Source organism: Hesperophylax consimilis, chromosome 25 (genome assembly GCF_061612785.1).
Source record: "Hesperophylax consimilis isolate HC1 chromosome 25, BYU_Hcon_1.0, whole genome shotgun sequence".
NCBI lineage: Eukaryota > Metazoa > Arthropoda > Insecta > Trichoptera > Limnephilidae > Hesperophylax > Hesperophylax consimilis.
The window spans coordinates 27820563-27844259 of record NC_142860.1 but is presented as its reverse complement, the minus strand read 5'-3'; the positions used below and the strand labels follow the sequence as shown (position 1 = coordinate 27844259).

Sequence of the window (23697 nt, the reverse complement as noted above, 5' to 3'; positions counted from 1 at the left end):
TAGAAATTTGGGGTGTGTCCAGAAGTGACGATTGACTAACACAGCGGCGAAAGACGTTGGGTCGAAAGAGTCTGGCTATAGAGGTCAAAAGGTCTTTCTTAACTGGTGTTGCATCCGAAACTGCAACTATGCAAATGAATTACAACTTTAAATGAACATGAAAGTTGACTGTACATAATTCAAATGAGCCGAAATGAATTGGTGTTTGCTGGAATTGGGTGATAGGAATGAACAATGTATGAAAGGAAGGAAAATCTGAATGATCAATCACTTAACACTGTAGAAGCTCATAACACAATCACAATATAGTTCAACCGCGATACCTCGAGATAATTATCGCCACAACAAAACGAATCAGTACTTGAAACGATATTATGCGCTTTTAAGAAAGTCAACTTCCTACTTCTCACTTTTCAACGAGATAATGTACACGAAAAAAAAACACCAACAGCTTGTTTCCAAGATAGCCCCAATCCTTCTTCTGTTTTAAAAACAAATGCACTCGAATTTGCACTTTATTTAGCTCTTGCCATTGTTCCAAATTTCAAATACTTTTCCAGTAAGGTGGATGGTTAGGGATCGGTAGGAACTTATATTCTAAGATACTCTTCTACCATCTGCTCTTGTCATGGACCGACTCAAGTATTTGATTCACTTGATTGTACCATGCCTACATCAAGCATCCTTGCATTCTTCTTATTTTTCTAGCACCTTATTTTTGGTTCAGGTACTTTTAAGTTTAGTACACCTTTTTAGTTTAGTACACCTGAAAAATCTTGCTAAGGCCCAAATCATTTTCCGGTACGTTTTCCTCTAATTTGACGAATTATTTACTATACATATTTACTAATTACGGTTGTCGGTGCATGTATGCGTGATGTGAAATATATCTTCGTATTCCTGTCTAATGCGTAAAATTATTCAAGTTCCCTGAACTTTTAATTAGAAGTAATATATAAGTATATCAGACAAGAGATAAAGAAGGTACCAAAATTATTTTATTCTGGCGGTGTCATCTTCTGGTTGAGGGGTAAGGCTCTTGACTATCAGTCCGAAGGTCGCGGGTTCAAATCCCGGCGTGCGCAAGTAAATTTTAATTGATTTATTTGTGTTACTTCACAATTTATTAATTCAAAAATAATATAGATCTAGTATACTTGCGGCACGTTCCATAGTGGAAGATGCACTCAGTATCGCCCTGAAATTGAATTGAAACTTTGATTAAAATGGCTTTAGCCGTATTTGGTGAACAGATCTGAATATCCAGGTAATCCACCATCTTTCTCTTTCCCATCACCTGCCTATTCCCACTACCTTCAGCCTATTATGTATTTATTTTGTTAACAATTTCGACAGATTGAATTACAAACAGATATACTGCATATACAGATAACTGAATACGATTTTTAAATTTTACTAAGGATGGGATATTTCACAGAATTCTAAAAATTCATCAAAGTGAATTTAAAAGTTTTGTTATCATTTCAGTTTTGTGAATCAACTGGCCCATAATGATATAATGACAGAACTTTAATAGAACTTTTGCAAAACTTGAAAATTGACATAGAAATTTAATGAATTATTCAAATTAAGTTTACGGCATAGTTCTGATCGTTCGCCATTAAAATTGATAAGAAAATATTTTATAAATTTTTCAGCTTCAAATGGTTTGCGCTAGTATCAACATACTCGTACCAGCATTAAAATGTTTCTTCTATTTATTATTTTCTCGTACCCCTAAAGTTCGAGAAAAACAAACAACTGAAAATATTTGAAAGACTTTCGTTACTTACAAATGTTATAAACTGCAGAATTAGCTTTGCTTGAACTAACAATCAACATCATAAAGTTGAACTAAAAAGTCTAAATTAAAAGAGTTTCTTACACCTAATTGCGCTGCAGTTTGAATTTGTTTCCCCTTACTTTGGACTTACCCCGGTATAGTTGTTACCTTCCTTACCCAGCTAATCGATGCCAAATTTGACCCACTTATCAACTAAGTTATCCCAACCTCCCCCAGCCAGACCCTACGCTCACTCATACACACTTACTCTCATGCAGACACACAGCCCCACATATACTACAAGAGCAACACTAAAAGACCTAATGATTATAGAAACATTTAAATTTTTGCATTTAAAAACTTTGGAAATTAATAGATTTTAGAATTTTTGAAGTATGGAATTTTATGGACTTAAGGATGAAATCTATTTAGATTTTTGATTAATTTTTGGGTTTTAATGCCATGTGGAACTTCCTCCTTCTATAACCAATGCTTCTGGCAGTGGTAACATAACATCTAAAGACTAAAGTTGAAAATATGAAATGTTTATGTTTCTATTTTTGAGACCGATAATTCGTGGTGGAATTCCATTATAATATATTATAATAAAACAAATAAAAAACTTTATTCCACTTAATTTTATTTTGACCGTAACCGGTTTCAGCTCGTCAAAGCCGAAAAAACCTCACAGGTAATATGCATTATTAATGATGAGGTTTTTTCCCTAATAAATATTGAAATGAGCTACAAACCCAAGGTAATTAGCTTACTGGAATTACCAAATATTTAGAAATACCACAATCTTAAACGACTTAGTAACAAATAAAATTGATTATAACCCTATGAACTACCCCTCTCCCCCCTCCCCCATATGTTGTGTATATAAACCGTAGACTAAGAATTTTGTGTACCAGTCTGAAGATGGCTTTGACGAGCTGAAACCGGTTACGGTCAAAATAAAATTAAGTGGAATAAAGTTTTTTATTTGTTTTATTATAATATATTAAAATGTTTATGTATTTATTGATACAAATGTAAATTGCAAATCGCAAATAAATAAAACCATCTCGACATTAAGATATATTGCGTACCCATTATATAAACGTAAGGAAGTACTCAATATTGACAAATTGAAATTGATCTATTTTTCTCTTGTGCAATGGTGGTGCGCTCAATGCAATTATTAAGCCTTTACAAATTACTTATCAGTTATATATAATAGAAAGCGAACAATTTCGATTGACTTATGAAAATAAAATGTTTAAAAAATAATTACATTTTATTTTATTTTATTTATTACAAGATAATACATTACAAAATGATAACAAATTTATAATGCATTATTCACAGTGAGTTTACAAAACTCATTTCGGGAGAGACAACATTAGATTAAAAGCAAGACAAGATAAATACATTAAAATAAATAAACGCAGAAGTTATTTTGGAGTTCCAAAGAAAGAAAGTGTCAGTCATTAATAAAACTGCTGAGGAAATAGCTTTTAAGAGCTTTTTCCAATGTTTTTTTTTGTTCGTTGCCGGAAGTTTATCCAGCAAACCATGAAATATGTATTTAAAAACAAAAGTAATTACCAAAAATAATTAAATAGAATAAGCAAAAGGATTAAAAAAATTTACACCCCCAAAACAATACCATATTTATGGAAAAAAAGCAGTTTTATTGGTTCGCGTACATTTAATCTTTTATCGAAACAAATACAAATAGCTGATAAAATATCATACTATGTGTAGTGGTACGCCACTGGTATCACCAATAGAATTCAAAATATGCCTGATTCGGACGTTGCCATGTACTACAAAAACCTACTGGACATGTCGTCTGTTGCTTAGAGGTACCAAGCGCTAATGTACTTTAAGTAGGTACCTCGGCCGAATTCGAAAACTCACTGAAGGTAGCGTCGGTCCTTTTTGGAGAGTTTGGTGACTAGATTTGCATGGTATTCCTTTCTTCCTATTCCCCACCATCTTCTCCTCCCCACTACCTTCAGTCTCACAACATACACTAGTTCGGGATGACATAGTCTCATTAAACTATTCAAAAAATATTAACAAAAATCATCTTAAAAAAGCTATATTACTACCCAACTATAAATGTTTTTCAAGATTTCCCGGTTCCCCCACTTACAAAAATTTATGACAAAATTGCACTTCTACAAATACATACAGATTTCTTTAGTGAAAATAATTTACCACAATTGAATATTAGCAAAAGAATAATATCTGTTGGAGGACTAACCGTGCCACTAGCACGAACCACAACAGCACAGCATCACTATATATTCAAGGGTGTAAAATTATTTAATAAATTACCCCTTGATATACGATCGGAAGAAAACTACGAAAAATATTTAAAAAAAATATTAAATTAAAATACTCTTGTACCACCTCATAACTTTACTTATTGTTTAGAAATATGTTTTTGCCTTTTCAATTCTTTGAATCATTTATTAACTAACCTATATTTTTATTACTTTTATTGTTATTTTTTTGTTAAATTACTAATATTTTTTGTTTAATTTAAACAAATGTAAAAATATTTTGTTGTCCTCTCCTAAACACAAGCAGCTGCTTTATTAGGAGAGTGATTGAAATATTGGTGTTTATATTGTTATAAAATTGTAACCTTGTTTATATGTTTCAATAAAAAATTTAAAAAAAAATTGTCTCCAGACGGTTGGGAGCAGTTGGGACTCTTGAATAGTGTGAACCATAGTCTGACTCCGGCAAGTTTTAGAATACCCTACACCCCAAATGCTGCTAGTTCGTACACCCCCTCCCTGAATAAAAGTCCCTGATTAGACCAGGACTTCGAAGCTAAACGAGCGGGCTATTAAAGCCTGACTTTACGAGTGTCCCCGGCCAATTTAGCTCTGGCCCCCCATCCTGCCTCCTGCCCCCAGCCTCCTACCTGACTGTCGGGACTTCTTCACCCCACTTCTCTTTTCCCTGCTCTTTGGTACTAGTTAGTACCTGCGTATTTAGAGATGGCTGTACTTAGAACCTTCCTGGGTAACGTAACGTAACGTAACTTGTAATGTAAAAGGGAAATAGTTTTTATTTGCAATTATTAATTTCACAAGTGTTTTCTTATTTTTTAGTTAAATAACTTGATGAGTACAACCTTTAATTGTAATATTTAAAAATTGAAGACAATATTAACGACAATAGTGATTATATATTGATGTGAGGTTTTATTTGGTTAAGTTGTTACCTATCTGTTTATATCTTCAGTAAGGTTGAGAAGAAAAGAAAAATGGCTACACTCAAACATACTTACACTAAACACATCGAAAACAAAACTCACAACATACAGTATAAATAGCACGGGACAGCCAAAAAACAACACAAACACCATAAAAATACAGGAATGTTTAAACACCAACATCTGCGATGGTAAAAAAATATTGTACCAAAATAAAAATAAAAAAAGGAGAAAATAAGGATCAAAGAATAATGACCGTTAATAATCATTTTGAAAACAAACGGTTCTAAATGAGCTCCTATCCAAACGGTGGTTTTAAGACACAAGAATGGCAAGGATCAAATAAAAAAGAGATAAATACCTGGATTTTTTTACTTACTCTGTACCTAAGGTACATGTAAGTAAAACAATTATTATTTAACCCGCTGACGTGTACCCGAATTTGTGGGGGTTATTCTTAGGAGGTAGACATGTACCACCTGGACTTTTCTGTGGACCTTTTGAAGATATATATCTCATAAGGTTTAGCCATCGTAGCAATATAGGCGTCCGAAAAAATTTTTTGACGACTTAATTACAAAACATCGACTTTTCTCTATTTTATATGATATGCATGGATTATATATATAAATCGTAGGTAAAAAAATCTAAAAATGTAAAGGTAAAAAACCATATCAAGTTCCGTTGCGTAGTTTAGAAGAACTAAACAAACAGAGACAAAAAATAAGTTAAAATATGTATTTTTTGGTTTGACTGAGGATTTACCCAGACCTGACTTCAGGAATTAGCTCTCAACTGCTGTGTGAACTTTTAAAATGTCTTTTAAATTGACTATTTATTGTACCTGCCTCCTCAAAGACGGAGTCGAACACGCTAACAACTGAGCTAAATCCCAATTGGGTAGGACCAAAAAAGATTTCGTATGTTAACTGCTGTAATGTTATCCAATTTGAGAAAAAATCGTAATATGCGTATACACACGCGGGTGTATGCGTGAATTCCATCAAAAGTTGATAGATTACGTTGTCATTGATAACTAGTTTGTTTGCCGAGTTTAATTTCGATCGGGTGTCCGGAAATGGGTTGATTTACACATCAAAGATTTGCATCCATTCATTCTCAATATCTAAATTCAAGTAGATGTCATTGAAGAAGAATATAATACTAATAAATCTCAACAAAATATGCAACAGTATAAGACACCGAAAAACTAGCAATCAGTTGCAAGATGATATTGTAGATTTTGAATTTGAATTATGAGATCGACAAATATTACGTTCAATGAATAGGTCCCAATGGTCAAGTTGGTTAAGACCCCTGTCCCGGTAACACAAGAGATCCTGGATTCGATTCTTAGTAGTGACCGTTACCTTTTTATTTTTCTGTATCTTGTTCTGTTTCATGTTTCGTTTAGATTTATTAGTATTATCTTCTTCTTCAATGATATTTTACATTCATAGGTAATAAAATAAGTTAAAAAGAAAAGTTTTTCCTTAAATAGACGTATTTAAAAATGCAAACAGAAGCAAAAATGTTAGTTCTATATTTTATTTTATTTTATTTTTTTTATTTTTTTTTATTTATTTATTTATTTAACGCCCAGAGGGCTTTTACATGGTTGGTAGTATAATTTTAATTTGACAAATACTTTCAAACATAAAAAATAAGAATAAAATTACATTTGATAAAAGCTATGCAACAAGTCATACAAACACAAGAAACAAAAACAGAAAATTACAGCTATTTGTTGGTTTACATGATGTGTTTAGGAGTATTGTTGAAATAAATGTTTTAAATGATCCACAAAACTTGCCAAGTTGGTATTGAATATGTCAACATCACCCAAGTAATGATTTCCCATGGTGTGAAGTCGTTGTATCGGAGAGTGGGCAATGTAGTTACGCTTATGTGTGCTGCTGTAGAATATTGTATTTTGTATTTTATTTATATATATAATTTTTTATTATTAATATTGTATTTTATTTATATATATAATTTCAATCATTTTTAAGTAAGATTTTTTTTAAGCCCGAGATAGTCGGGTAGTTTACTAATATTTCACAAAACAAAACCAAACCAACGTAACTTATTATGATTAATATTCCGTAATTTAACATGCTGTACTTCAGAGAACTGGTAGTGCCTTCAAATCCGGAGCCCTTATAATCTAACTCCAACTTAGCCCATTTGAAAGTATTAACTCATCATAAACAGGATATAAGCAGCACTTAACTAAGTGAGGCTTACTACTGAAATAAATCTGATTTATTGATAGGGAGGGAAACCACCCCCAGCTAATACCAGGAATATCAAAGCTCGTTAATCAAATATGTATTCATCTCTCAACTAAGAGTATTATTACCTGAACGAGGATGATTTTATAAATATCAATAAATTAAGTTTCGTAATTGTAAAAAGCATTAACTGTGTGGCTCGCCATACTTTACACTATATTATTGATTAATACATTTTAAAAAGAAAGACAAACATTCCCGGGTTACGAATAACCTGGCAATATTTGAAAATCTCCTACTACCACCACAATAAGCAAAAAATGTTGCTTTTATTGTGATGAAGGAGTTAGCCAGCCGAGGAATTGAACACACTACGCCTGGGTAGGACCCAAACGTGATCAACTCAGCCACAGACCGGTCATAAACGCATACATTTGTTTTAGACCACTTTAATTTTATTAAAAACTCAACCGTTTCGGAAGAACCTTTCCTTCATCAGGAAAATAATAATACTGACTTAAGATACCGAATACTGACAGATATAGGAATTCGTTTAGGAATACATACTAATATATAATGTTAGCGCTATAACATTCACACGGAATTTGAACTGTTTCGCGAGATTTTCAGCGATGAATTGTGTGTACTTTACTATAAAGATGATTTTGCGAAAGCTGACGGAGCAGTATTTTGTATTCATTTATTTGGCATGCAAATAAGTGAATGAATTGCAGTACCCACATACATTAATTTGCTATACCTATAATAATACAAATGTATAAACATTACGTACATTTTAGCGCTAAATGCATTGCTGGAAATTTTAGCAACAAGCTGCCTCTGACTTTTTTATTCATTAACTTCACATAGGAGGCCCGAAGAAAATAATTCCCTCAGGGCCTATGTCATCTTTTGGGATGCTGTTTAGAGGGTCTTTTGTGGAGCACCCGTTAGAGAGGTCAAAAGGACTATAATGTCCACAAATATAATACGTAATTACCTATTGTTAATGGGATGTAAAATAAATGTTTTTTTTAAATTTAGAATTTCACGAATTGTCACCTAACCTAACCTAACCTGCTTGTCTGATCTTAATCTACCAAAACGAGACCGTTGTAATTTTGAACAAAATTAAGAACTTTTATTAATTTCAAAACATTTCTGACAGAATCTGTTTAATATATTATTAATACACCCCGAGTAGCTTTTAATGCTTTAAAACTTTGTGAATAACTAACGAAAACAGCAAGGATTTCCTATCCTTCAAATAATTTTACATACAACAAGGATTAGAAAATAATTTTGAGGAAATTTTTGAACAGGTGAGAAGTGCTTTTACTTATAATTACTTAAAAGCAGAATAATAATGGAAAACTAGATCATAAATCAATTTTGAAGGCAATGTGTTTCTCATGTTGAAATGACTGAGAGTGAATCAGTAAGCACTGATCATTCTCATCTACAGTATCAGCAGAACTATATAACTCATATCGCAGTTGTTTCGAAGAAATTCACAAAGTGTGACAAAGTTATCAATTAATTATTCAGTAGAGGCCCGTTAAATGCCGATTCCAAGTCCGATTCAGCTTTTAAACAAATTGTAATCGGCAAAAAAGAACAACTATCATGTTGTTAAGCTTTTCAGCTTATTCCAATTTTGTAGAAAGCTTAAACGCACCTAGAATGGGAGTTGACGGGGACCTTTCAAATGTCAAAAAAAATGGCGCTGAGTGTCCATTTGATGAAAATGTTACATTTGAATTTCTGCGAAACAACTGGGCCTATTTTATTTCTTAGATACAATACTGATTATGATAATAATAAAAAAAATCTTCTGTATTGCTTTGAAAATGGATGGGTTTTTTAAGAACAGAAAGAATATGTTATGGGTTTATCAAAAAAAATATGTATTGTAAATCAAAAGTATCCTAAAATCAAACTGTCTGGCAAAAGGGCTTGCTTAGAGTAATACAATTGTGTGTGATACCGGCTGAAGTGTGCTTGATAAACGCTTGGCAGCAATGAAATTCAATTTCCAAAAAATAGTTTAACTTCCAGATTAAGAGTGACCTTGTCAATCATGGCTTCATGACAACAAGCCCGCGAGTGTCCAGGATAGGAAGATGTTTTCTGATTACCAATGATATTCAATTTCCAAAAAATAGTTTAACTTCCAGATTAAGAGTGGCCTTGTCAATCATGGCTTCATGACAACAAGCCCGCGAGTGTCCAGGATAGGAAGATGTTTTCTGATTACCAATGAAATTCAATTTCCAAAAAATAGTTTAACTTCCAGATTAAGAGTGGCCTTGTCAATCATGGCTTCATGACAACAAGCCCGCGAGTGTCCAGGATAGGAAGATGTTTTCTGATTACCAATGAAATTCAATTTCCAAAAAATAGTTTAACTTCCAGATTAAGAGTGGCCTTGTCAATCATGGCTTCATGACAAAAAGCCCGCGAGTGTCCAGGATAGGAAGATGTTTTCCGATTACCAAATTCTCCTCAGTCTCAAATACCAGGTAATGGTGGTGTTATTTAACGACTTACGGATCCGTCGGTCCAGAAGTGGCCCAACGCTCTCGGCTGTCGATCAAGGAATGCCAGTGTATGATTTTTGAACTGCTCAGGTGTTGTCTTCACATCGTAGGTGTGACAACCGGTGTCAAAAATATTGCAGGCTTGGCAATCTAACCAATGCACAATAGTCAATTTGGTACACACTGGCGGTACCACACGCAAGTAAAAATCATAGATAAAATCAATTAGAATGAATTACACACCTTGTTACAATCCGTAACAGCCAGCTGAATAAATTCAATTAAATATGCTACCTAGATTAAAATTCGACTTTACTTTCTCAATAAACACTAGTGGGTTTAAAAAAGTAATTTGAAATAATTATAACATACAATGAATAAACACTGTGATTATAATTTTACCGAGAAGGTTTTTCTCACTCCAGCTAATTTCTCTTTTAAGGTTTGCAAATTATGGCGAAAAATGTGCTCTCTTTTTTGACATGAAACCACAACATCTGCGCAATAATTTGGAATGCGTGGGAAGTCTATATTAGATGTGATTTTTAAAGAAAATTTAATATATTTTTTAAATGTTTAATAATAAATTTATGTTTACGCGACAAGGTTTTTATGCATAGCACAAAGGGTAACATTTTATTTTTAAGCAATAATTAGAGTTTGTTTTTTTTTATCTATTGAATAAACTGTATAAAGCAATATTGTGGATTAAAAAATACAGGTACTTATTGAATAATTTGGCGGGTTTTGAATAAACCGGCGAAACGCAATTGGTAGAGCACCTGACCGGCAATCAAAAGGCTGCGGGTTGGATTCCCGTCGGCGACATGCATTTTCTATCGGAAGATTTTTCAATTTATACATTTCAATATATTTTTAAATGTTTCTTTAGCCGTGGAATGCTTAACAGATTACTTTAGAAATAAAACCGTCTTACACTTTCTACAACAAATGATTTTGTTTAAATATATATTACCTTCTGAAAGCTCAAAGCAGGAGAAACGGCAGCATACAGTTATTTTTTGTTCGTATAATATTTATTTCGTTTTCCCTTATTTACAGATAATAATAATAATAATATTTAGATGATTTGTATAGAGCCATTTTTGTGCAAAATCACCTCAAGGGCGATCCTCACACCCTTATAATCAAATCAAGAAATCGATTGATGATTATTGGAAAAATTTACCTAGATCTTGAACTCTCTAATAATCAACCCGTTACCACTTTTTTTCTACTATGTTTTCTTCTTTTTTTATACATTATACATTAATTTTATACATTAATAGTATTTAAAAAATTATATGTATAAATATTTTTTTTGGTTTGACTGTGGATTGATCTTTTTTCTTAAAGGACTAAATAAAATGAATAAACACCACTATCATGTAAGTCAAATCCTAATTGGATGCTACCGAAATTTATTTCGTATTGTGCGTGAGTGCCATGAATGTAGAGCGTATTGTCATCGACAACGAGTCTATCTGCGAGTTTCATCTCGATCTGATGTCGAGAAATTGGTTAATTTCCAATCGTAATTATATGTTTTTAAAAATCAGGATCTAACGTACTGATCTTAAATGGAGAATTTGGGTGAATAAAGCATTAATGTTAGTTAAGTGCCGACCCGAGTCCTTGTCTATCAATTCCTTCAATGTGGGCTATTTAATTACGGTATGAAATCAACCATGCGTTCAATCTTCATGAAAAGGACGAAAACAAAGCGTTGATGGAAGGAATTAATATTGTACAATACCAGAGGATTGAGCCCGTGTTATTTATGTATAAGGTTAGCTTGTAACATGGATACTTTATATATCAAGTAATATAAAGTACTCAAATACGCCCAGTTGAATTCGGGAGCCACCTCTGGGCTGAAGCCCCACAATACTTGATATACGTACTTGGTTCTGTGCAAAGTGCCATCCGTCCGATTGACAATCCATTGTTAACAGACCAATTGCCAACTCTAATGCACATACGCAATGTGAGCATGCTGAGTCTGTTCTACAGGATGTTTAATGGAGTCTGCTCTAAGAAGCTAGCAGCATTTATTCCCGGTGCACCGGCGCACGAGCGTGAAACTCCACACGGAGCTAAATACTATTAAAAAAGTGATAGCATGCCAATTTCCTGATAAAATATTAGTCATTCAGAATATATCAAAAACACGTGTTTTTTTCTCTAATAAATATAATGACGGAATGCGACAGTATCAGTTTCAGTATCAACACGTGTTCCGCCGTCCTAATAAAACATTCGCTTTTAACTGATACTTTGTTTCGAACGCTGTCGATTCATTCATTAAAAGCCTGCAGTCCCGTTTTTAATAGGAAAATAAGTCTGTACGGGACGTGTTCTCCTGCACAAGAAAAAACTATAAAATATAAGCACCGGCACACATTTACCTTTGTCCTGTGTAATGATTCAAATAAAGCACTTGAGGTATTTCATTTGAACCATTACAGAGTTATTTAAAATATCATAAAAATGCAGGGAATATCGACTATTGTAATATGTTTGCCTCAATGAATGCGTCTTGAGAAAGACGATATATTCGAAATTTGTAATTTGCTTTTGAAAAGAACGCCTTTATAAAGGCGGTTGTTTTTATTGCGGATAAAACTCCTTGTATTCGTCCAAGGTCAGTCAGTAACGGCTCTGTGACATCGGGGCCAGTGAGCAGGACCGCACGCTGGAGGAAAGGCTCTCCGGGACTGGCTGGCAGGCGGGCTGGCTCAGTCGCCAACGTTCAGTCCCCTCGATCCAGGGAATATCGACTCTTGTATGTTTGCATAAATGAATGCGTCTTGAGAAAGACGATATATTCGACATTTGTAATTTGCATATTGAAAAGAACGCTTTTATAAAAGCGGTTGGTTTTTATTGCGGGTGCAACTTCTTGTATCCCTCCAGGCTCAGTCGGTAACGGCTCTGCGGGGCGCTGGCTGGTTCAGTAGGCAATGGCAGATCCTCTCTCCGAGGCTGGCTGTTGGGAAGGCTCAGTGAAGCCCGAGGCAGAGGCGCCGCGATGTCTGGGCGTCGTTGGCTTGTCGGTGAGCAGCGAGCTCAGCAGCAGGCAGTTGCAGTAGACAGCGGAAGTGGAGCGGGGGGGGGAACCGGGTTGAAATCAAACACAGCGTGTTGCTCTCAGGTAGCGAAGCGGGTCAGGCAGAGCGGACAGCGGTAGGTGTTGCTCGGTCCAGGGCTTATGGCGGAATGGTGAAGGGACCGGTTTTTGCGGCGCCTTTATAAGATTCTATAGGACCGCGCCTCCGACCCTTGATTGTATTATGAAATTCCCGTAACGAGCTTGCTTTTTTCTTGCTATGAAGCTCGCCACGCTTGTAGGATTAAATCTGTTTATCTCAGAAATATAGGAATATTTTATAATATTAGACCTTATCTGCCTCTGTCGCCCTGCCAAAACCACATCGTCGCAATATTGTTTATTTAGTTATAATAAGACATATTCTACAAGATAAGTGGTCAAATCTCTGTAACATTTTCAGAGTTTCGCTGATTACATAATTATCTTACGTGTAACATATTTTATTTCTATTCGAGCTTATTTAATTAACATATAAGTATCTTTGTATATAATTATTTAGTTAACATTGTTTCCTATTATTACAGGAAAGGCTTGCAAATTTGTATTTTTTACAAATCTTTTGGATACACGTGGGCCGCTCAAGCGGGTTTTGTGCTTAGCCAATCAGCGGCTGCCTAGCCAGAGTAAGATGGTTGCTTGAGTTGAAGCGAGACAACTGCATTTTAGGTCCGAGCGATAAAATTTACCGTTAAACGGCAGGGCAGGTTTTTAAACATGAGTTACCTTTATGTAAGGCAGGTTTATCAACATTAGTTTTATGGAAGGTTTTACATAGTTTTCGACAGTGGTAAATATGATGACATTTTGTTGTGTTTTTGAAGTGAAACTTCTTTAGGCGCGTAATGGATTTTCGGGGACGGAGTAAAACCGAGTCAGAATCGACACGAAAATGCGGGTACCCCCACCACCGCTCACCGTTCACTGTCCCTCTCTCACCATATGCGCTTGTTGAGATGGGGGAGCCGCTCACGAACGTTCTCTCTCTTCTCTTCTTTCCTCTCTCTCAGACACCAGCGAACTGCGCCACGCCAAGCATCAGCTGCTTGGTTAGTATACTGCGTCGTGAGTGTAATACGAGTGAAATACGTAATTGATTGTGGTTCATACGGTTAATTTGAAAATAGAGAGAGAGGAATAAATTAAATTTGAAAATAGAGAGAGAGGAATACTAGAAGTTTCACTTCTGTCTTGCGTAGGCTTGACACACCCACTTTTTTTTATAATTGATGTACATTTTATATTGATGATGCTGATGACGTTCGATACAAAGTCATTTGACAAGATTTTGAATAAATAAATAGTATATTATATTAATTTACTAATCACATTAATAGTGTTGTTAGTAAATCCCTTAAGCTACTTGGCTTCATCAATAGAATTACTTTACTGTTCGTTGGTTCGCCCTAATCTTAAATGGGCCTGCATTATTTGGCCTCCATTATATAATGTTCACATTAATCATATTGTTTCCGTACAGCATCACCTCCTAAAAAGAATTGCTCAGAGGTTAGGTCTGGAAAGAGGCGATTACTCATACGATGAACTTGAAGTAAAATTAAATCTTTCTTCTTTAGAAAAACGTAGCTTTGATCTCATCTGCATTTAAAAAAATATTAACAGTATGATTGACTCACCGTATTTATTGCAACTCATCCCTTTCAATATCCCTCCCCGTAGACGTTTTCCTCAATCAATACTTCACAAATTATGGATATTATTCACTTATGTCCAGAATGGCAAGACTTGTCAACTCAAGTCAGGACCTTGAATTGGTTTTTGTCAGTCATTACGCAAGTAATATCTTATATTGATGTGGCAAAAGTCGCAAACTCCATCAAAACCTTGTAAATATGCCCTTTTTTGTCATTGCAGTATTTTTTAAATTATCCTGTATTAATTATTTTATAAGCAATAATTATTAGCCTGAAACACTCATCTACATTGAAAAATCTCCTGATAAAAGATACATGACGCCAACGGGACTTGAACCCGTGTCCTTTCGATTTCCGGTCGACAGCTCTGACTACTGAGCTATGGCGGCTTATCTCTTATCCGCGAAATAATTCAATATATACTAGTGTTTCATTCAACAATTACTGCTTGTAAAATAATTGTTACCCTTTGTGCTATGCATAAAAAATCTTGTCTTAAACAATAGTTTACCAAAAAAAAAATATATATATTTTTGACAAGTTCTAGTATTTCACCTAAAAATGTAGACAATTTGTCTCGACGCCATCTAGTGAGAGAGTTAGCACTTACAATGCCTTTCTCATATAAAATAAAGTTGGTTGTTTTAGGTGAAAAAATGTAACAAGCAGTAATTGTTGAATGAAACACTAGTATAAATTGAATTATTTCGTGGATAAGAGAAAAGCCGCTATAGCTCAGTGGTCCGAGCTGTCGACCGGAAATCGAAAGGACACGGGTTCAAGTCCCGTTGGCGTCATGTATCTTTTATCAGGAGATTTTTCAATGTGGATGAGTGTTTCGGGCTAATAATTATTGCTTATAAAATAATTGTTACCCTTTGTGCTATGCATAAAAAAATCTTGTCTTAAACATTAGTTTACTAAAAAAATAATAATTTATCCTGTATTGTAACATTTCGCCTTGTATTCAGTTAGTGTAGTATGTTGAAATTGGACATGGTTCGTTAGTAAATAAATAAATAAACACCAGTCAGTTTTCTCCATGTACACACACGAGCGGAACACCCGTTCACAGTTGATGTTGACTTAATGAGAACGGGTCGCTTCCTCGACTCGTTTTTGTGTAAGACGGCTCGTTTGTGTAATGAGCTGCCGGCGTCTGTATTTATCCCTTCTTATAATTCAAATCTCTTCAAAACCCGCATTAATAAATCCTTTCCTATAGCTACTACCTTAACCCGCCTGACAACGCTGTCCAACACGGTTGCGACATAGCTCCCCTGCCCTTAAACTGTACATAAATAAAATAAAAAAACTTAGACGTAGACTCAAATAATTGGCATCGTTGTTTTAATGAATAATATACATTTCGCATAATTAAAAAAAAATAGATCATCTGCAATTAGTTGGAATTTTTAAATTTTTGGCGAATATTATCTAAAAATAAAAGTTTAGTCATAGTCTACTCGAAAATGAAATTTATAAACAGAAAAATCTGAAAAAGATTCGGTCATATCTAGGAATTGAACCCAAGACCCTCGGCAAGGCTGAGGCTTTGCTCTGTCGCTAATGTACCAATATGCTATTCCAAATGTTTTATTTTTTTTTATTTGGTACAATATTTTTTACATTTCAAAGTTTTCCAGTAATGTTGGCCTCACTGGGTGGCTTGCCCGTGCTGAGGCCTTCATTTTATAATATGAAAATATAATCTACATAATTCATTTAAAATAAAATCTTGTGTGTTTGTGAGTGATGTGTGTTTATATTGGTTTTGTGTGTAACGTGTAGGTTTTATTTTTATTTTATGCTATGACATTTTGGTAATATTGTCTTTTTTGTTCTTTAATCCATTTTGTAATTTTGTGAATTTATTTTTATTTTCCTCAATTTTAATTTCAAGTTTTACACTGTTGAAAGCTTTTATAGCATGGTAAATAATATAATATAATATAAATAAAATATTGATCATAGAATTGTAGAAAAGTTAATAGACGTCGCGCATTCAAATTATAATAGATATATTTATCCAAGAAACTATCTAGATTGCATTTAGTTCATGAATAACCTTGCAATCATACACAAAGATAGCAGCCAATAAAAATATGCGTTAAGAAAATGAAGATGATGATGGTTTTTCTTAGTTGAATAGCGATGAAGTTAAATATGACCAGATGGAATAGGGTCGGATTAGCTCAATTGTAGGGCAAAGCCCCGCAAGGCTGAGGTGCGGGGTTCATTTTCTATATGAGAACAAATCTTTTTCTGTTTCAAATTTTTGGAATATTATGCCGTGTTACGCCTCATTTTGATTTAGTCAACGTTGCAGGTAGCATTGCAGTGTAGTTCATCTGGGAGGATGATATTAAAAATCAATCAAGATATTTGACAGTTTGGCTGTGGAAATGTTGAATCCGTGTTTCACATAGTTTCCTGTATCTCCGTACCTTCAGAACTCACGTGACTGGTACGAATGCAGATTCAGGAAAATGTTCGTGAACCACGAATAAAAATGACAATTTTCTAAAAATGTTGTAAAATCAATGTACCTACTTATTATATTTTTTTCTTGCAGGGTGCCAAAATCCGTTTCACCATGCTTTTCGAACTTGGGGGCGCCGAGCGCTCCGCTGTTGTATCGCGCCCCACCATGCCGGAGCTCCGGCGCTGCGCCCTCGCCCAGCTCGCCCTGTACGTGGCCTCCACGGGACAGACGCTCAACATCGCGGACGGGCAGGCATGGCTGGGGGCCGGCGGCGTGGGCCCCGCAGATTCAGGAGGCCAAGAGACCAAGACCATTCTGTGCATGCCCATAGTCAATGGGCAGAAAGACGTCATAGGGGTGGCGCAGCTGATCAACAAGGTAGGTTGATATACACAGTGTCCGGAAATTAGTTTAACTAGAGTGAAACTACGTTCCTTAGTAAAAGTACATAATCTAACATATAAAGATACTATTAGAAACCAAATCTCTAATATCCAATATATAGTATGACTAATCCCCGTGGCTCTATCCGACCAAAACTCTTTTGGGTGTTTATTTAATATCAACGGTAGAAAAATACCACAAATAATATGATGACATCAACTAAAATTTAAAAGATAGGCAATCCAGCACCCGTAAACTATCTACATTTCAATATGAGAAAGGACAGTTTTCCCTACATTTTCCTAAGCTTTATAAATTCTTTAGGATTCTTGATATAATAACTTCTTTTTCACGACAGAACTCAGTGTCTTTATTTAAACTAAAAAATAAATAACAAATGTATAGGACGGCTTGGAGGCCAAAGTCCTCTCTATTATGCTCTCGAAATCTCTGATTATTGAAACCTCGCAGTTCCCTGTACCTTGGGACCCAATTGGAGGGGCGACCCTACATACTACCGACGTCTGCCGGATAAGTCAATAACCTCTTAAATCTATTTACACTAGAGTCATCTATATTTTATAGCTCGAACACACTCATCACACTCTTCCCACAACTTAATTGGAAACAAGTTTTCGTCTATGCTATCACACCGTTTTGTCTCCTCCTGCAGCCTTCAAGATGAATCTCTCCGTGATGAGAGTTTTATTCATTAAACTGTCAAAAATAACACCCAAATCGCATCAAAAAACATGCCAAATACCCTTATACAACTTCTGCTGTACAAAGTCTTTTTCGGCTCTGTTTTCCGTTCGATAAATCTTAAATGTCGTAAAATGAGATGTAGTAAATTCCCAGGAAATGCAAACGAAAATCCTATAAAACTTGGAACTTAAAATCCAATTCTAATAAAAATGGGTCAAAAAGGCGAACTCCTCTCGAAGTTTCACCGAAGCGTTGAGATGGAACTTTTAATAAATCTAGTAATTCGTTTTGAGTCTTGAATTTTTTTCATCCGGATTTCCGGACATATAAAGGTACAACCATAATTCGCCTTCCGTGAACTTTTATTTAATTGGGTTTTAGAATTTCGTTGAATTTGTTTTATTTTGTTTTAGTAAAATTGTTTTGAAAGGCTTGAAAAGGATCAAAGAAGAAGTGCTCAATTTTCAATAAAGCTAATTTGAAATGCGAAATATTTTTACTTTCAAAGATATTTATGAGTTTTTATGGACGTTTTTGTTTTTGCCTTTTCTTACATTAACCGCAATAAATGCCATCATTTTTAATTCAATTTCGATTTTCTACTTCTGCAAGGTTTATTTATTATTAAAACCTACCTACATATTTGGAAATTTTAAGTTAAGTTTCCAATTTGAAACGGAATTAACATAGTATGTAATATCAATCATCAAAAATACTAATTTTAGGTTTTGGTCTGATCGTTAGCGAATATAACTCTAGTTCAATGAACCCGAATTTGTTTTGAATATAAGTGTCATTTTTGAAATTGGAACTGATTCTGTCAAGAATTCAGATAAGTGAACCGAATAAAGTACCTGCCTAAAATATAAAATTTTTACAGAAACATATTTTTTAAATTGTGGGATATAAAAGCAAAACCGCTTCTATCCACACTTTGTTCATTCTGATCTAATAATTGATTATTTATCTGTATTTCACTTGCTACACCATACAGTCTTAAAACCAAAGCAAAACGATTTTAACAGCGAGTGTACAATTGCGACTCACCTTAACGCAGTTCTAAAAAGGTCGCGGGTTGTAGAGATGAATGAAGAAGGACTATCGTTTATTATAGTTCGTGTTCTTAAATATTAATAAATTACGACTCAATTTGTTTGGAGCGGTTTATTATATTGCATCCAAAAAATAAACGTAGAAAACACAAGCAGAACGCTTTACAAAAGGAAAGTTCGAGATACAATGTCAAGCGCGTAACGTAGGCAATTAACTCGGTCTCGGTGTTCAGTTTACTGATACTGTACTGTCGAGTTCCTTCCTGTTGTCGCTTATATAGTTCAAAAACGTTCTCGAACACTCTAGTTGCTATAGTTACAAATATTGCCAAGCAAGCTTCTTGGCAAAGGCCGAAACTTTTAGTATGTTCGATAATAACCGTCCGACAAAAGTAGTGGCGTACCACTACAATTGTTTGATAGATTACTTTTATTTAAAAGCACGAGATACACGCAACATAATATTATTTACCAGTAGGTGAACGCAGGTAGAAACTGTGTAAGACACACGGCGTATCTATACGGCTGCTCGAGTGGATCACGCGAACAGATCACGGGAAGTTTGGTCTGGCAAGCCAATAAAACTTGCCATTTTCTACATGGCTTTTAAAGCGGTTGTCAAATGCAAAGCCCCCTCTCTTCCACTTTTAGTGAGGTCCAAAAGCACCAATCACAAACCAGAAAAGTACTTCGCCAATTCAATGAAGTGCAAACACACTATAACAAATGTTCAGTTTCAAAAACGACACTAAGCTGAGTTGAACTTCCAAATGTCCACTATTCAGAATACAAATAAAAACCGGGCACATTCTTATTATAAATAATTGTATTGTAGTAAGTATTTATTTGTTTCACTTGATGGTGGCATGTCTTTCTCGGGTGTCCACGACTTCTTTAACTATTGATGAGGAACCAAAGGTTTCTATAAATGGAGAAATCATAAAAAAGTGGAAAAAATTAAATATCTAAGTGTTATTATAGACTCAAAATTGAACTTCTCAAAAAATGCAGACTATACAATTGAAAAAATTGCAAAAAAATATCATTTCTTGGTAGAATCAGAAACAAAGTAAATAAAGAAACATGCCAGATAATATGCAATACAATTATATCACCACACTTTAATTACTGTTCAAGTATTCTTTTTCTCTGCAATAAAGAGAAAATGAAAAAAATGCAAATACTGCAAAATAAAGCAATGCGAATAATACTTAAGCGCAACATATACACACGGATAAGAGACATGTTAAAGAAGCTGAATATTTTGACGGTGAAGCAAACTGTGTATTTGAATGTACTTATTTTTATACATAAAATTAACTTAGGGATGATGTCTAAGGAACTGAAAAGAAAAATAAATTACAATAACGAGATACACGGACACGGGACGAGAAATTCTAAGCAAATTAGATTGCCAACAAGAAAAAAAACTAGCACCCAAAAATCTCTGATGTACCAGGCCGTTCAACTCTATAACAAAATCCCGAAGGAAATTGCTGTGATAGAAAATATTAATAAGTTCAAAAATGAATTAAGAAAATATGTCTATCTCAATTATGAATGTTTCTTTTTTTGTGACTTTATTGAAATATTTAAAGAAAGATTATGTTTGCCAAACAATGTACATGTTTATATGTTTATAAAACTATTAGCACACACGAAGATGTGAGCTAACTTAAGATTAATAAATAAATAAATAAAATTCACGTCATGCATTCTCCTTACACCTGTTTCTTCGTTCATCATGGACGCCTCATTTTACCACAAATAATTTATTTATTTATTTTATTTATTACATCTCACTATACATAAATCACGTGTTTTCTTATAAAAATCAACCTCACTAGGACTAAGCCTATATCGAGGTTAACAATTGAGTCGTGTAATTTCTATACCTGCTATATCAACTTTCATTGATTTGGAGAAAACCGCAAAAAACTGTCACATTTCTAGCGTACATAAGTAAATGCATTACAATTTTTTATATAATGAATTAGAGTAATGAAATTTCGAAAAGCATTTATTTTTCTATATATGTCTAGCAATAATTAAGTAATTTAGATAAATAAAATGGATATAGCGGATTTTGATACTCACTTCGTGATTTTGAAAGTCAACTGAGGCGACATGGCGGGTTTAGAAACTCACGCGTAGATCATTTTGACACACGAGCGTGGCGTCAGAGCGGCGGCCATATTGTATTTTGGCAAAATAACTGCTTGCGATTCGTTGAATCCGATATAGCGGGTTTTGATAGTAACTTTCTGTATGATATAGCGGATTTGGTTTCTCACTCGCAGTTTTAACATGGTTTTTGGTCGCGATAAGGAGGGTTTTGAAACTCAATTTTAGGCTCCTCTTGTTGCTCGCAAAAATGTGAACAAGATGTCATACTCAGATCATTTTGTCAAAAAATCGGATATAGCGGGTATAGAAATTATAGGATTCAATTTACATTTGAGTGAAGCAAACAAAGAGTAATCACAAATAAAAAGTAATACTACAAACACAAAATATTTCAAAAAGAAATAAAAAAATATGTATTTGATGAGTTACCAGACGGGTAATTTGACAGTATATTGATAATAAAATTAATATTTGAACTATAACTACTTATTAATCATTATTTCCAAGAAGAAACAAGTACATAATAAAGAGAGCTAGAGTGCAATTCAATTTTTAGCAAATGGGACTTTGGGAAATGGGAAAATCTTATTATTTAATAACTATTTGATTCACATATTTCTCTACATACACTTCAGATAGTATCATGAAATCCACATTTTTACTTAGAAAAAACTTCACTAATTCTTCACAGGGCGTCCCCGAATTCTCCTACCATTCAAATCACACTCTAAATACCCCTGACACAAATAAGAACAAATTTTCAGCGAGATCGGTCCAGTAGTTTTTGAGTTTATAGGGGACGAACATTGATGTATTATACTAGATTAGCCCTGTCTAGTTAAATTCATTTTAAAAATAACGCCACGTAGCGTACGTCACAAATATGGAGATGAACTTAACAACCCAACTCTGTTTAAACTCCTTGTACAAGCGTTCAAACTCGTAAGCGAAACCACGGAGAATTTGTTGTCAGAGATGTTGTAATATGGACATAATTCAAATTTAAATATTTGGAACTGGGTTATTTTTGTGATTGAAAAAATGAACCTGCCCAGCATAGCTGAGAAGCAAAATAGCTTACTCTAGACCAACAAAAGGTAAAACGCAATGCACAGTGCCCATTTCGCATTGCGACACAGTGCGTGGGCCTTTTCATAAATGTGCACGTGAACCAAACCAAAATTGTGTTGGGGTTATTTTTAAATGAATATGCCGTGTCTAGTCTAATTTAGTCTATGGTAGGGTTGCCATCCGTCCGGGTTTCCCCGGATTTGTCCTAGTTTAGAAGGCGTCCGGGGAGCGTCCGGGCGGGGTTTCATTTGTAGTCCGGGTTTAAAGTCTTGGGCCGGCCAGCATGACCTCTTGACTAAATGTATTGCTTTTTCTGGAGATAATTGCAATACAAACTTCGGTGGAATAGAACGAAATGGAACCAACAATGTTTTCCACAAGCTGAAAGAAAATCTAAACCCAAACATGGTTGGTGTGGGATGCTCTGCCCATGTCATTAACAACGCAGTGCACCACGGATGTGATTTACTGCCAGTAGACGTGAAATCCATCATCTTAAAAATTTATAATTTTTTTGCCACTTATACAGTACGAAACGAAGCTCTTAAAGAATTCTGTGAAACAGCTGAGGTCGAATATAAACAGCTTCTGTATCATTCCAAGACGCGTTGGCTAAGCCTGTTTCCAGCTGTCGAGCGACTCCTGAAGCTCTACCGTCCATTAAAAGATTATTTTGAAAGCATAGAAAGGCTACCTGTTTCAATTAAACAGTTTTTTGAAAATCCTCTCTCGGAGGCATACTTATTTCTCATACACTCAATTATGCACACCGTTCACTCAAAAATACAGAAATTAGAGAAAAGTGATAATTCAGTCCTTGAAACCAGAAGCATACTTGCATCCATAACAAAAAGCTTAGATGACCGAATTAAGGAAAGTTTCGTGCCGTTGAATGTTCAGAGTATTAATAATAATTATATAAATAAAGATAAAAACACGAAACAAGAGTTTATAAAATGCTCGCATGACTTCTACAAGGAAATCAAACGTACATTGAACAATGGATGCAACCGTTAAAACAATTTGAGAAATTTGACTGGATTTTTTTGCCAAAAATTAATAACAACACAGAATGGACTCTTATTAAAGACACTGTTCTTTATTTAAAAGACAAAAACATAGATATTGACAACGCAAAATTATTTAACGAGTGGGTGAATTTAAAGACTTTTAGTCAAAACCTAACTGAACAAGATAAGCTTTTAAATTCAAATCAACTTTGGGTACAATTTTTTAAAACACCAAATGCGAATTTATATTTGGAATTGCTGAAAATTGCACAGTATTTTTTTACATTCCGACTCATAATGCCAACGTGGAGAGAATATTCTC

At 34.5% G+C, this 23697-nt stretch overlaps 1 protein-coding gene across 1 annotated transcript in view; it reads left to right on the top strand.

The window, feature by feature from the left end:
* The window catches only part of LOC149411761 (cGMP-specific 3',5'-cyclic phosphodiesterase-like), a 341390-nt gene that overhangs the window by 233848 nt on the left and 83845 nt on the right, over window positions 1-23697 (top strand). The window contains exon 7 of the mRNA XM_089646730.1: window positions 17117-17404. Coding sequence (XP_089502856.1) covers window positions 17117-17404 — 288 coding nt within the window. The remainder of the gene's footprint in view (window positions 1-17116; window positions 17405-23697) is intronic.